This window comes from Nyctereutes procyonoides, unplaced genomic scaffold, assembly GCF_905146905.1.
Source record: "Nyctereutes procyonoides isolate TBG_1078 unplaced genomic scaffold, NYPRO_anot_genome, whole genome shotgun sequence".
NCBI lineage: Eukaryota > Metazoa > Chordata > Mammalia > Carnivora > Canidae > Nyctereutes > Nyctereutes procyonoides.
Genome location: NW_026575040.1, coordinates 5,774,848 through 5,791,340, shown reverse-complemented (window position 1 = coordinate 5,791,340; position 16,493 = coordinate 5,774,848). Strand labels below are relative to the sequence as shown.

At 35.2% G+C, this 16,493-nt stretch overlaps 1 protein-coding gene across 4 annotated transcripts in view; it reads left to right on the top strand.

Moving 5' to 3' along the window:
- LRRC49 (leucine rich repeat containing 49) overlaps positions 1 to 16,493 on the top strand; it is a 152,044-nt gene that overhangs the window by 115,888 nt on the left and 19,663 nt on the right. For all 4 annotated transcript variants that reach the window (XM_055320135.1, XM_055320136.1, XM_055320134.1 and 1 more), the window contains one exon: positions 9,604 to 9,841. In XM_055320135.1, coding sequence (XP_055176110.1) covers positions 9,604 to 9,841 — 238 coding nt within the window. The remainder of the gene's footprint in view (positions 1 to 9,603; positions 9,842 to 16,493) is intronic.

Below are 16,493 nucleotides of genomic sequence, written 5' to 3'. Positions count from 1 at the left end.
CCCGGGACTCCAGGATCATGCCCTGGGCCAAAGGCAGGTGCTAAACCCCTGAGCCACCCAGGGATTCCCTAAATTTTATTTAAATTCAATTTGCCAGCATATAGTATAATACCCAGTGCTCATTTCATTATGTGCTCTCCTTAAGCTAACTCCTTTTCTACCAAATCTCTAAATGGATATTATACTTTCTCAACTTATGAGGTTTAGATAGATTTTTTGCTATAATAGACAAGGATTCACTCACTCGTTAGCTCCCCAACACTATATACCTAGAGTTCCTTTATTAATAACTCCTGTAATTTACTATAACTAAACCTCTATTTTGTGTTTCTTCCTCTATAGATAGTAGCTTTCAAGTTTTCATTATGCAAGACGAGTCTACCCTTTACTTCTCCCACTATTTTACATTGCAACTTTTTATGAGCTATACTTTTCTAGTTTCCCTTGTGATTTCATCATTGACCCATTGTTTAAGAGTTTAATTTCCATACATTTGTGAATTTTCCAGATTTCTCTCTGTAACTGAATTCTAGTTTTATTCCATTGTTTTCAGAGATGTTCTGTGTGAGACTTGTTTTGTGGCTTAACATATAGTCTATTCTGAAGAATGGTCCATGCACACTTGAGAAGAACATACATTCTAATGTTGTTGGGTAGAGTTTTCTATGTATGTTAGATCTAGTTGACTTATAGTACTCTTGAAGTCCTCCATTTCCTTATTATTTTTTCTGTCTAGTTATTCTGTTATTACAAGTAGGGTATTGAAATCTCCCACTATTATTGCAGAACTATTACTCCCTTCAATTCTGCCAGTTCTTTATATATTTTGGACATGAAATGCAACATGTTTATAATTGTCACACCATCCTGATGGATTGACCCTTTTATCGATATAAAATGTCCTATGGACACTTACTGACACAATATCTATTTTGTCTGGTATTAGCAGCCACTCTGACTCTCTGTTGGTTATCATTTGCATGGAATATCTTTTTCCATCCTTCCAATTTCATCTGTTTGTGTTTTTTAATCTTGTAGAGAGCATATGGTTGAGTTTTGTTTTTTTAATCCATTCTGCTAAAAACTACCTTTTAGTTGGAAAGTTTAATCTATCAAATCCTGATGAGAAAGCACTTAATTCTGTAATTTTGCTCTTTGATTTCTATCATGTGGCTTTTCTGTTCCTCAGTTCCTCCATTACGTTTTTTGTGTTCAAGTGACTAGTGTGCCATTGTGATTCTCTTCCCATTCCTTTTACTGTATGTATTTCTTAGCTATTGTCTCAGTTGTCACCCTGGGGATTACGTTTAACATCTTAATAACAAATTAGTTTGCATTAATACCAACTTAGTTGCAATCATATATAAAAACTTTGCTTCTATATAGTTTCACTCTGTTTATGTCGTTATTGTCACAAATTTCGTCTTTATACATTATGTGCACATTAACATAGATTTATTATTATTATTTTATGCATTTGTCTATTAAATCATATAGAGAAACAGAAGGCTTACCAGTCAAAAATACAGTTATACTGGCTTTTCTATTTACCTATGTAATTACCTTTCCTGGTATTCTTCGTTTTTTCATATGGCTTTGACTTACTATCTAATGTCCTTTTATTTCAGTCTAAGTGACTACTTTAGCATTTCTTGTGGGGCAAGTGTACTAGCAATGAACTCTCACAGCTTTTGCTTATCTGGGAATATCTTAATTTCAAAGTGCTGCTTTGCTGGATATAGAATTCTTGGTTGAAAGTTTTTTTCTTTCAGCACTGTAAATACAGCATCCCACTGCCTTCTGCCCTCCATGATTTCTGATGAGAAATTGGCTGTTAATCTTGAGAGTCCCTCAGACGTGATCTGTCACTTCTCCCTTTCTATTTCAAGATTCTTCCCCTTGTCTTTGCTTTTCAACAATTGGAGATGACTTCTTAGGATCTTCTTAAGTCTTTTCTGAGTTGTGTCCAACCCTGGACATGAATGTTGCCTCCTGGATTCCCTGGAATACACAAGAATTTAACAAAGACCTTATTCCCCCAATTCTCTCCTTCCCCAGCCTCAAATTTTTTGCTGTCTTTTGTTTGCCCCATGTGGTGCACCTAGTATACTTTTGTGTTTAAATGCTTTCAACAAATACCATGCAGGAAGCCCCCCAGGCTAGGGAAAGCTCTGAGGCAGGTAAAACAAAGGCAGGCTCTTCAGTTGATCCTTCAGAGAACCAGCAGACATGTCAAAACACACAACCCCAATTTTTTGAGAGTAAAGTATGTATTGTTCTTTTACACAAAGAATATGGGCTGCCATCTTCAATATCACCACTGAGCTGGAGAATAGGAGATGTTCACCAGGTAAGTTAAAGTGCACAGAACTCTCCTCTTGAAATTCAGCATGTTTTTCCCTCATTACACATTTCCCTGGTGATTGTAAATTTCTTGTTAGATTCCAGAGCTCTGAAAAAGTGGATTCTGACAGCTTTTGCTAGCATATTTGTTGCTTTTGTGGAGGAAAGGAGTTTGGAGGTTGCTCATTCTACCATTTTCTCTTATTTGGAACCCCAATTTTGCTATATTCTATGAGCTATACTTTCACTTATTTCAACATTAATGTGATTTATATCTGCTCTGTAACCATAACATTGTCAATTGGTAGCTTCTAAAGACTGAAAACTAGTAACACTGTTTAAAGTTTCTGTGATTATGTAACTATCTTTTACTTGAGCATTAAGTAGTATACTGTGATTGTATCTCCTTTTCTGCTTCCTAAACCATTCAAGGAAAATACTCTTAGCATCAAATACAAATGACCCCCTCTTCATCACACTTCGCAACATGTTCAAAATCATACCAGACTTTAGTTTGTCTCTCATTTGAGCCATAGTTTTCTTACATACTTTGTTTTTATCTGGTTTCTGATTGCCTGTCTTTTACTATTATTGTTATTATTATTTATCAAACAAAGAAATTTGTGCCGCCTTTACTAAATTCCAGTTTCTTTGAACTTCTTGTTTATCTATTGAATGGAACTTACTCTTCCTGAAGCCTGCCATCTCCCTGATGTAATTTAGTCTCATGGTTTCTTTTTGGGCCATTGTTCACAGTTTATTATTTTATAGCATATTCCTAGTAGCCTTTTCTTGCCTTATGTATCTTTCTAATATCCTCAAGCACTTCTATTCTCTCAACCTCTAGGTAGTAGGATTACTCAGATTTTAGTTCCAGGCCTTCTTTTTGCTCTCTACTTTCCCCCATGCAATCTCATATATGTCTTTGCCTTTAAATAATTTTTGTGGGGGATCCCTCGGTGGCTCAGCAGTTCAGCGCCTACCTTTGGCCCAGGGCATGATTCTGGAGTCCTGGGATCAAGTCCCGCATCAGGCTCCCTGCATGGAGCCTGCTTCTCCCTCTGCCTGTGTCTCTGCCTCTCTCTCTCTCTGTCTCTGTCTCTGTCTCTCTCTCTCAATCTCTATCATGAATAAATAAATAAAAATCTTTAAAATTTATATATATTTTAAAAAATAAATAAATAACATTTGTGTTTTGAAGATAACCAATATATATACCTTTCCTTTTATGGTTTACCCATTTGGATTGTATTTAAGAAAAAAAATCCTTTACCACATTGAGATTGTAAAAATATTCTCCCACTTTGTCTTCCTAAAGTTTTAAAATTTGGCCTTTCATATTTTAGTTTTTATTATATTTGGAATTGGTTTTTAAGTTTGAGATTGAGGTGTGATTGGGTTTTTCTCATATAGGAGGAATTAATTGCCCTAATGATATATTGGGTATTCTTTCCTTCTCCCACTGATCTGCAATGCCACTTGGCCTGTTTTATTGACAGTGGGAGAAGTAGGTGATAGGGCCCTTATATAGATCTTCAATTAATGCCCCTATATTAAGTCTTATTTCTACTCCCATCTTCTATCATATCTATTGTTCTTTCCTTTCCAAAAGTCCTACTGGGCAGTTTGCCTGTCATCTTTGTTTTTGTCCCCAGTGCATATTCCAAGCAACAACTTCCTTTGTTTTTCTTCATCATTCAAAATTCTTTTACTTCTAGCTTCCAGACATTTTCTGAATCTTCTTATGGCAGCTTGTCCCTCCCTCACCCCCAACTGTTGTACTTCTTGTTGTGGGTTTGCACTAGTTCAATTACTTTAATGGCATTTAGAGGGAGATTTCAAACTCATGTGTTCAGTCTTTGTGGTAGTTTATCTGAAAGTATACAGTGGAAAGTTTTAAATTTTGGAAGTTATGTTACTATATTCTCTGTAAGTCTTTTAAAATATAATTAAATTTCATCTTTCTGGAATGATATAAACCTGGCTCTTTTTGAAGGTAGAATGTCAGAGGGTCACAAAGTCCCTTCCTTAGGGTTCCAATTTGTTTCTTAATACTACATAAGTTTTTCCATTTTTAACAATCCCATTTATAGTCCTTAGTATTTCATAATGCCAAAAAAGTGGCTAATTCTTGTGTTAGAGTGTCTGTGACCTTTGGCTTATGGGTGTGTAACTAAATGCCTGGAAACAAGTATCCATGAAAAAATTATAGGCACATAAAGAGAAGAAATTCTGTAAAACTTTGGTATATCCCATTAATGATTTCACTGTTCACTGTACTTGGGACAGCTCTACAGTAAAATGACATATTACAGGTTTCTTTTCCCTGCCAGAAATGGGAAAGTACTTGGTGTAATGTTTTCTTTGCTTACATTGGATGCATGCAGTGAAGCTGGTTTATTTTTGGTCATTTCCTGTCTATGAAGACTGTGGTACTTTAGCCAACACTACCATAATAAAATATAATGCATAAAATGAATTTCCACACCTACGAATGTTGTAATAGAAATTCATAAAATACGTTATTATAGGAATCAGCACCACTTATTCATTGGGAAAAGAATCTTCCGAAATATTTTAAGTCTTTCTGTTCTAGCCTGTTATAGAAAACCTAAAGATTTTTAAAAACACACCAAAAAACCCCATAATCCTCTGAAATATTGTCTTTTTTTTTCCAGGGGTAGGCATTTAAGAGTATATTCTTTATTTAGCCTGGCTTTCAAGAACTTGTTACTTTATTGCATTAAATTAATTACCTTGTCTTTTCTTGGAGTCTTATACTAATCAAGAAGGCATAGAATATTTTTCTGATTCCTATATTAAGATCAGGTTGATTAAATGAACATTTGTACTTGTAATTAGCCACTTGATTGTGAGGATCTTGGAGAGAATTCCTATTTGATGGCAGGCTGCCTACTGTTCTATAAATATTTGAAGTGGGAAATATACATGGAAACGTATTAGGCTTCACGGGAAAACAAATTTTAAAACATGGATTCTCCATAGGAATGCCACATTTCTCAGTGTGTTAATTTAGACTAGACAGGGGTAGAAAACTAGACCACTTGACCCAGTCACCTACTCTACAATTTTGAGCCACATTTGACTCTTTCCTTTCCTTTATTCTCCAATTTCAGTCACTAAGTTCTGCTTTTATTTTTTCTTAAACATGTTATATCTATGTTCTCTTCTTTTATTGATAATAATCACTAAAATGTATTGAGCTGAGCATAAGATATGGCTTAGAATATTTCTAATCTATAACAACTTTGAAAAAATATGTATTATAATTACCATTTATGTACAAGAAACTGAAACTATAAAGAAATTAAATAACTTGCTCCCAACGTCCTCTGTTTATCAATGACAGGTCTGGGATTTGAACTAAGGTCTGTCTGGTTTTCTTGCCAATTCCATTTCCACTATACCATGACTTCTTTTTCTTATGCCCTTATATGATCCAGTTGATGCTATAGCACTGGTTTTCCTACTAATCTGTCTTCATCCAGCCTTTCCCTGCTACGTCTCCCACAAAGATGACCAACTTATCTGTCTGAAGTAGATCCTTGAGGATAAAGAAATGTCGTGTTCATCTTTATATTGAGCTCCATGCATGGCACATTGGAGGTGCTTAAAAATGTGCATCAAATATGGTCCTGTTACCTCTTGGTTTGCTCTTTTATTACTTTTTCTGCTCCTCAACCTTACGGGATAAAATCTGACCTTTCATCTTCATTTTCACCTACAACTCTTCCAGTTGTTTCATTGTTCTAGCCATATGGAAATTGTTCTTACCTGAATATGTTATATATAATTAGGATTCTATACCTTTCTTCATTTAGTTTTTCTTACCTGAAGTGTGCTTACTCCTATTTCTGGTGAACCTCTACTGTGCATCATTCAAGGACCAGTTCAAATGCTACCTCCTTTTGAAAACTGACTTATCCCTCCTGGAAGAATTCCTTCCTCTGTATTCTCACAGCATATCATTTAAATATTCATTATATGAAAATGAGCACATTGTATTACTATATATATATATTATATATATATATCATCCCAAATATATATATATATATATTTTATTATATATATATTATATATATAATCCCAAATATATATGTATTTTATTATATATATTATATATAATCATATATATATATATATATATATATATTTGTCTTGTTCTTTACCCTTCATCCATATTGGGAGCTCTTTAAGGGCAAGTAAATCTTAATTTATCTTTATATTCCCAGTGCCAAACATAATACCTGATACATAGTAAGCTCTACAGATAAACCTACTTGTTTAAGAGAGGTTGAGGTCATTTCAATTTAATTATATTTCATGTATTTATTAAATTGATTGCAGAGTATGTTTAGAGCAGTTATATTTCTTAGACTATAGCCCTATGAAAGTGAAGAAAAGTTCTGATACACTCAGCACTTGTACATGATCTCTATACTGACTGTCCTTATCAATACAGATGATTTAGTTGCCTATGCCAGAATCCTTAGCAGTGCCCTGTATATAATGGGCTTTCAGCAAATGTTTGCTGAATAAATGAATGAATGAACATATGAAATAATATGTAGTATGTATCACTGCAAAGATGTGGACATATCTACCAAGCATACAAGGAAAACTGGAAGGACAATCCCCAACATATAAACATTTTTGGAAAACTTTCCAAGTAATTTTTTACGCAAATTAGAGCACAGCTTCCCTGAAGAATAGGTTCCTCTACTCTATATTGGCCAGAGTTTGAGGCTAAATTCAAGCCTCATTCAGAAAATAACTAAAATGAGTTAGCAACAGTGTGACCTAATTTAACAGGTGCTACATTTCCTGTTGCCCAGAAAACTCACCTTTGTTTTTTACAAAATGAGATTTATACAAATTAGAGATTACTTCTGCTTTCTTTTGTAACCATATTACTATTTTCCTGAGTTTAGGCTTATTATTTCACTTATTTTCCCAACAGACTGCTTGACAAACCTTTCTACAAAATAAATAATCCCTTTCTGATGAAAGACTTTTATCTTGGAGTTTATATTCTTTTACTTTTAATCACATGGAAAAGAAAAAGAAAGGTAACATACTTCCAAAAATGTGATATAGTACAATGCCCTTCTCAAAGGATTTATTCGTATTTTTGATACATAGCTCTGATTCTTCATCATTTTTACATTAAAATGAACTTGGTTTGCTGGGTATCATGGCCATTAGGCAACTAGCTAGGTTTTTTTTTTCTTGCCTTGACCTTATGTCTTCATTATTTGCCTTTGCCTTACCTGAGAGCACTTTGCTAACCCTTTTGTATCTGGATCACTGATTCTGCCCCTTTGTTCAAACCATAGCTTACAATCAGAACATCCTTCTTAAGACTCAGTAGACAATCATTAAAAACGTCATAATTGTTTCACTTGATTAATTCATTCAAGAAATATTTATTGAATATAAAATATGCTAGGAGCAATGCTAGATGGTGGATCTACTAAATGTGGCAAAGTTGGAGCCCTCAAAGATCACTGTGAGAGAGACAGACAAGTAAGCAGGTAATTGCCATGTAGTATGTTAAGTGTTGTAACAGGGGTATGCACTCTTTTCAGCAAGACGTCTATATTTTAGTAGCAGTGAAATATAACTTCTATCCTTTATCTTATTCCAGAAATAATTATGTGTTTACATAGCTCAACACAAAGGTATCACACAAAGTACAATATAAGGAACTCCTAGTTCTATCTTTTTAAATTCTGTTATCAGCCTTTACCTTTATAGGATTATAGGTTATTCAAATACTACTGCTCATTAAATGTTTAACTACTGCCATATAATAATCATTGTCCTAGGTCCTAGCCTGGCAGAAATCCAGCCTCTTTGTATTTTCTTGGTTGCATATTCACTTCAAATTGACTGATATTATTACCCAGCTTATTATTGTATGCACGGGTGTGTTATGGGCTAACTGATGCCTCCAAAATAAATACACATAAGTCCAGTAAAACATAGTAAAAACAAGGTAATGGTTTGTCAGTCTTCTCCTCCAATATCAGCATTATAAAAAATTTGAAGATCCTTAATAATCCATTTATTTAACATACATTGTGAAAATATATTACTAGGCTTCAGTGCCCCAAAGATGAGGAAATATAGTCTTTAGCGTCCAGGAATTAACTGATAGAGAAGGCAAATTGTAAACATATACTTATGATACACTAAGAGAAATGATATATTGGAGAAGTATATTAAAATTTACAGAAGCACAAAGCAAGGCAAAGTACTAATATTAGTAAGGGTAAATAAATACTCTTGGAAAGTAAAGATAGCTGAATGAAAGCATATAGAACAAAAGTAAAATGTTGTTTGAGATTTGAAACTGGGTAAGTAAATAGTTATGTCTCTGTTCACAAATCAGAAAATTTGAGTTGGGTTGAGCTATTTCTTTTCTTCTTTGTCTATCATTTGGGTACCTTTTGCAAAAAAAAATGTGGCTTCTACTTTGGAAATAGTAACAATTATTTTCAGTAGAGTATGTGATTTTGTGTATATTATATATATGTGTGTGTCTTTATATACATATATATATAGAGAGAGACAGATATTAAATAGTGGATTATTTTTCATTTTAATTTCAAAATGGGGAAGAAATCTTCATTAATTTTACTACTTATAACTGTAGTATACAATTGCAAAATGTCAGCCAACATTGAGGTATTTAAAAATAGAAAGTCAAAGTTATCCCTTAATCTAGCTTCTGAGAGGTAAACTATTGTTAACAGTATTTATGTGTCTTCCCAACTGTTTTATAGATATATTTTCATATGGTTCTTAATATAGAAATAGTGTCCTGTAAAGTGCGTTTTTTTTCCTGCTAGACAGCAGAATACTTTATAGATTAGGAAAACATATTTGTACTATCATGAAAAGAATCAGAAAAAGAGAAAAGATATCCATGATATACTAAGTTGGTTGTTTTAAAACTAAATAGGATATCAGTACCTTTAATTGATATAAATAATTTGGGTTTAAAGTGGTATTTTTTTTTTTGTTCTCTGTGCCTTTTTTTGAATTAAAATGTATAACTAGAAGAATACACAAGTTCCCAATATTCTATTGAAATTTAGTCTTTGGTGCTCTGGGTTTAATTATTGAAACCAAAAAATGAATTTAAAATTTCAAATACCTTTGCCAAAAAGCTTTTATTGTCTATTATTTATTTTTCATGATAAGACTTTCATTGTATGCTGCATTTTCCAGGTCTCTGGACTCAGGACTCACCAGTGCTTTACAAGGTTTATCTGTCACAGACACACACCTTGTTGAAGTGGATGGGGACACACTTTCTCTATATGGCTCAGGAGCACTGGAATCTCTAGATCGGAATTGGAGTGTTCAGACAGCAGGAATGGTGACAACAGTGTCCTTCACTTTCATAGAATTTGATGAAATTGTCCAAGTGCTTCCCAAATTGAAGATTAAATTTCCTAATTCTCTGGTAAACATTTCCTTTTGGTAGTATATTTGAATTATTCTCAGTCATGACTTGTGTGTTCAGGCCAAAGACCTGTTTTAACTTTTATTTATGCAGTTTCTATCTGGCAGGGAGATTAAGCTTTTGTGTTGATTTTCTGGATCTGGGATTTAAATTAGTATTCATAAGTGGCCTTGAAATTATCTCTCTATATAATAATTCTTTATGGAATATAAAGGACTAATATAATTTCATTCAAATTATGTATTTCTATTTATAAAGCACTCTTCAGGACTTCACCTAATCTTATACTATGTATCCATTTATTCTACCCAGTATTAATGGGACATATACATTTGTATATAATTTTTATAGTAGTCTCCTAACAACATTTAAAATAATTTTGGTAGCTCATTTAGAATTAGTTCGAGAAGGAGAAAATGGTGGAGTAGGAAGATCCTAAGTTCACCTCATCCTGTGGATACAAGTAGATAACACCCACATTGTGTAAAAACCCAGAAAATGACCTGAAGACTGGCAGAACAGACTCTCCAAAGCTAAATGTAACAAAGGGGCCACCTCGAAGAGGGTGGGGAGGGCAGAGACAGCTCAAAAGGTAAACCGACTTGTGGGACTGTCCACGGGAGAGGAAAGGGACAGACCCCTATGCCAGGCCTCCCAGGGAGGGAGGGAAGACAAATCCCTTGAACATTTGGCTTTGAAAACCAGAGGGGCCTAACTCCATGAGTTCTTACAATCAGTGGGGATTAACCCCTGGAAATTTAAAAATAAGCAAACACGGCTCTGGGAGAGCGAGTGGGCAAGAGGAAACTAAATCTTTATCTTTAAAGATATGACACAACAAACTGCCCCATTGACATACAGTATAGAAGCAGCAGTTTGAAAAATACCTGGGATTTATGGGAAGGAGATTTATTTACTGGCCTAAGAGCATGTGCTGGAGGGGCAGGGATCTTGTGGAGACTTTTTCCAAGAACAGAAATGCTGGCAGGTGCCATCTCCCTCCCACTCCAAGCCTAGATACACAGACACATGAAGGAACTAGCACAACACCAGCACTCTCCACCTAGCTTGTGAACAGCATGCACCATCCTCACATGCTTCTGTGAACATGCCCCTTCCATCCTGACCTGGGCAGAAGGTTTCCTGAGTGGCTGCAAGTCCCTCCCTGCAGTGGATGGATGCAGACCTTGGTGGCACCATGTACCCTGCAGCTGTACCCTCCTATGGGACCTGTCCCCTCTAACATGCTCTTGACCAGAGTCATTCCAAAGTGGTGCCACAAACCTGACACTGTGAAGCAGCCCCAAAAGGGGCTAACACTACTCCAAAGGGACTCTTGCCCTGGTCAGAGAGGAAGATAACAACACACATCAGTCTGACTGTGGCACCAGCAATGGGCTGGGGGCAGATATTGGGTCTGAGTGCAGGCCTTGCCCACCAGTGAATGCTTCTCAGGGGACAACAATGAGAAAGAGCCCTGCTCTGGCAAACACCTGGCCTGACTCAACTCAAGCCAAGACAGCCCCCCTAACTGGTCCACTAACAACATAGGGACCATTTCCCTCTCCCACAACAGGCCAAGAGCCATTGCAAGTGACTGGACTTAAGGCAAACACAGCTCAGCCACAACAGGGCACATGAAACACACACAGGAGATACTACTGAAGTGTATCAGGTTCTGGTGAATAGGGGATATTGCTCTGCAAGGGCACTACAGGACTCTTTATTATAAGGCTGCTACTTTCAAAAGCAGGAGATGAACTGACATTTTCAACACAGAGAAACAGACAAAGAGAGTTAGACAAAATAGGAAACAGAAATATGTCCCAAATGAAAGAACAGGACAAAAATCACAAGAGAGCTAACTGGAATGGAGATAAGTAATGTACCTGATAGAGGATTTAAAGTAATGATTATAAAGATACTCACTTGAAAAAAAGGTGGAGGACTTCAGTGAGACCCTCTGAAGAGATTTAAAAAAAAACATAAAAAAGAACCAGAGATGAAGAACTCAGTAGTTGAAATTAAAAATACACTAAATGGAATAAATAGTAGACTAGAAGAAGCAGAAGAACAGACCAGCAATCTGGAGGACAGAGTAATGAAGAGCAATCAAGCTGAACAGGGGAGAGAAAAGTAACAATAAAAAATGAAAATAGACTTATGGAACTCAGCAACACCATACGTGTAATAACCTTCACAGAATCAGGACCTCAGAAGAGGAGGAAGAGAAAAGGGGGCAGCAAATTTATTTGAGGAAATAGTAGCTGAAAACTTCCCAAAGCTGGGGAAACAGAAATCCAGGTTCAGGAGGCATAGAGAGCCCACAACAAAATGAACCCAAGGGGGTCCACACCAAGACACATAGTAATTAAAATGGCAAAATGTAGTGATAAAAGAATTTTGAAAGCAGCAAAGGAAGAGAAAATAGTTACATACAGGGATAACAGCTGATTTTTTTCAGCAGAAACTTCACAGGGCAGAAAGAAGTGGCATGATATATTTGAACTGCTGAAAGAAAGAAATCTGCAACCGAGAATAATCTATTCAACAAGGCTATCATTCAGAATAGGAGAAGAGATAAAGAAATTCCCACACAAGGGTCATCTGGGGCTCAGTGGTTGAGTATCTGCCTTTGGCTCAGGTCATCATCCTGGGGTCCTGGGATAGAGTCCCACATCAGGCTCCCCATGGAGCCTCTGCCTATGTCTTCTCCCTCTGCCTATGTCACTGCCTCTCTGTATGTGTGTCTCACAAATAAATAAATTAAATTTTAAAAAAAGAAATTCCCAGACAAACAAAAATTAAAAGTATTCATCAGCACTAAACCAGCCCTACAAGAAATGTTAAAAGGGACTCTGAGTGGAAAGGAAAGACTCTAAGGAGTAAGAAAAGTAGGAAGCACAAAAGCAGTAAAATTAAGTATATCCATAAAAATCAGTCAAAGTCTCCAGAAAAAGATGTAAAGTATGACACAATATATCTAAAATGTGGAGGAGAGAGGGATAAAAACTCAGTGCTTTTAGAATGGGTTCAAACTTTAGCAACTATCAACTTAATACAGACTGCTATATGCATAAGATGTTATATATAAACCTAATGGTAACCACAAATCAAAAACCAGTAATTGGCAAAAAATAAAGAGAAAGAAGTCAGCAAACCATGAGAGAGAGCAAGAGAAGAAAGAAACAGGGAAGAACTACTAAAACAAATATAAAATATACAATAAAATAGTAATAAGTACATACCCATCAATAATTACTTTGAATGGAAATGGACTATGCTCCAATCAAAAGACATAGAATGATGGAATGGATAAAAAAGCAAGGCCCATCTATATGCTGCCTACAAGAGACTCTTTTCAGACCTAAAGACACCTGCAGATTGAAAGTGAAGGAATGGAAAAGTATTTATCATACGAATGAAAGTGAAAAGAAAGCTGTGGTAGCAATACTTATACCAGAAAAAATAGATGTTAAAACAAAGACTGTAACAAAAGACAAAGACACTATATAATAAAGGAAACAATCCAACAAGAAGTTGTAATAGTTGCAAATACTTATGCACCCAACATGGAAGCACCCAAATACATTAAGCAGCTAAAAACATAACACCCCATTTATATCAATGGATACATCTTCCAAATTGATAATCATCAAGGAGAAAGAGGCTTTTTTTTTTTTTTTTTTTTTTTGAGAAAGAGGCTTTGAAGGATGCATTGGACCAGGTGGATCTAACATATATTCAGAACATTCCATCCTAAACAGCAGAATACATGTTCTTTTCAAGTGCACATGAAACATTCTCTGGAATACATCACATATTAGGCCACAAAACAAGTCTCAGCAAATTAAAAAAGACTGAAGTCATATCATGCATCTTTTCTGACCACAACACTGTGAAACTAGAAATCAACTACCAAAAAAAAAAAAAAAATCAGGAAAGAACACAATGGATGAATACATGGAGGTTAAATAACATGCTACTCAACAGTGAATGGGTCAACCAAGAAATCAAAGAGGAAATAAAAAATACATAGAGACATGAAAATGAAAACACAATGATCCAAAATCATTAGGATTCAGTAAAAAGTGTTCTAGGAGGGAAGTTTAGAGCAGTACAGGCCTACCCTAGGAAGTGAAAAAAATCTCAGAGCAACCTAATCTTACACCTAGAGAAGCTAGAAAAAGAAGAACAAACAAAACCCAAAATGAGCAGAAGGAAGGAAATAAAAAAAAAAAAGAGCAGAAATAAGTGAAATAGAATCTAAAAATAATAGATCAATGAAACCAGGAGCTGGTTCTTTGAAGAGAGCAACAAAATTAATAAACGTTTAAGCCAGATTCATGTGAGAGAGAGAGAAAGAGGGCTCAAATAAAATAAAAAGTAAAAGGAGAAATAACAACCAAAACCACAGAAATATAAAGGATACAAGAAAATATTATGAAAAATATAAGCCAACAAACTGGATAACCTAGGAGTAATTTATAAATTCCTAGAAACATATAAACTACCAAAAATGAATCAGGAAAAGAAAAAATTGAATAGATTAATTACCAGCAATGAAACTGAATCAGAATCAAAACCTTCCAACAAACAAGTCAGGATCAGACAGTTTCACAGGTGAATTCTACCAAACATTTAAAGACAAGTTAATACCTATTCTCAAACTGTTTCAAAAAATAGAAGAGGAGGAAAAGCTTCCAAATTCATTCTATGAGGCCTCCATTACCCTGATACCAAAACCAGAGAAAGACGTACAATAAAAGAGAGCTACAGACCAATAACTTTGATGAACATAGATGGAAAAGTTATCAACAGAATACTAGCAAACCAAATCCAACAATACATTTTTTAAAAATTCACCATGATCAAGTGGGATTTAATCCCTGTATTGCAAGGGTAGTTCATTATTCACAAATCAATCAACGTGATACATCACATCAATAAGAGAATAAAAAATCATACAATCATTTCAACAGATACAGTAAAGCATTTGACAAAGCACAACATCCATTCATGATAAAAACCCTCAACAAAGTAGTTTTAGAGGGAACACACCTCAACATAATAAAGGCCATATACAAAAACTCATAGCTAACATCCTACACAATGGTGGAAGACTGAAAGATTTGTCCTGGGATCAGAAACAAGACCAGGATATCTACTCACCATTTTTATTCAGAATAGTACTGGGAGTCCTAGCCATGGCAGTCAGACAAGAAAAGATATAAAAGCCATCCAAATTGGTAAGAAAGGGGATCCCTGGGTGGCGCAGTGGTTTAGCGCCGGTCTTTGGCCCAGGGCGCGATCCTGGAGACCCGGGGTCGAATCCCACGTCGGGCTCCCGGTGCATGGAGCCTACTTCTCCCTCTGCCTGTGTCTCTGCCTCTCTCTCTCTGTGTGTGACTGTCATAAATAAATAAAAAAAAAATTAAAAAAAAAACAAATTGGTAAGAAAGAAGTAAAACTGTTTGCAGACAACATGATACTATCAATACATAGAAAACTAACAGACTCCACCAAAAACTACTAGAACTGATAATTTAGTAAGTTCACAGGATACAAAATCAATATACAGAAGTTCACTGCATTTCTATACACTAATAATAAAGTCACAGAAAGAGAAATTAAACAGTACTATTTACAATGGCATCAAAAATAATATCTAGGAATAAATTTAACCAAGGAGGTGAAAGACCCGTACTCTGAAAACTATAAAACATTCATGAAAGAAATTTAAGGTGACACAAAGAAATGCAAAGGTATTCTGTGCTCATGGAATGAAAGAAAAAATATTGTTAAAATGTCCATACTACCAAAGGCAATCTACGGATTTAATGCAATCCCTATCAAGATACCACCAGCATTTTTCAGAGCTAGAACAAACAATCCTAAAATTTGTATGAACCACAAAAATACCAAATAGCTAAAGCAATCTTGAAAAAGAAGAACAAAAGTGAAGGTATCATAATCCCAGATTTCAAAGTATACTACAAAGCTAGTAGTATACTAGTAGTGTACTAGTAGTAATCCGAACAGTATTGTACTGGCACAAAAATAGACACATAGATCAATGCAACAGAATAGAGAGCATAGAAATAAACCCATGATTATATAGTCAATTAATCTTTGACAAAGGAGGCAAGAATATGCAACGGGAAAAAAAAACCTGTCTTTTCAACAATATTGTTGGGCAGCTACATGCAAAGGAATGAAACTGGACCACTTTCTTACACCATAAACAAAAATAAACTCAAAATGGATTAAGGATCTGAATGTGAGACCTGAAGCCATAAAAATCGTAGAAAAGAACAAAGGAACTTAATTCACATGGGCCAAAGCAACTTCTTTCTAGATAGGTCTCCTGAGACCAGGCAAACAAAAATAGAAATAACCTATTGGGAATACATAAAAATTTCTGCACAACAAAGGAAACAGTCCATAAAACTAAAAGGCAGCCTATTAAATGGGAGAAGATATTTGCAAATGACATATCCAATAAAGGATCAGTATCCAAAATGTATAAAGAACTTATACAACTCAACCACAAATACACAAATAATCCTTTTTTTAAAGATTTTATTTATTTATTTATGAAAGACAGAGAGAGTGAGAGAGGCAGAAACACAGGCAGAGGAAGAAGCAGGCT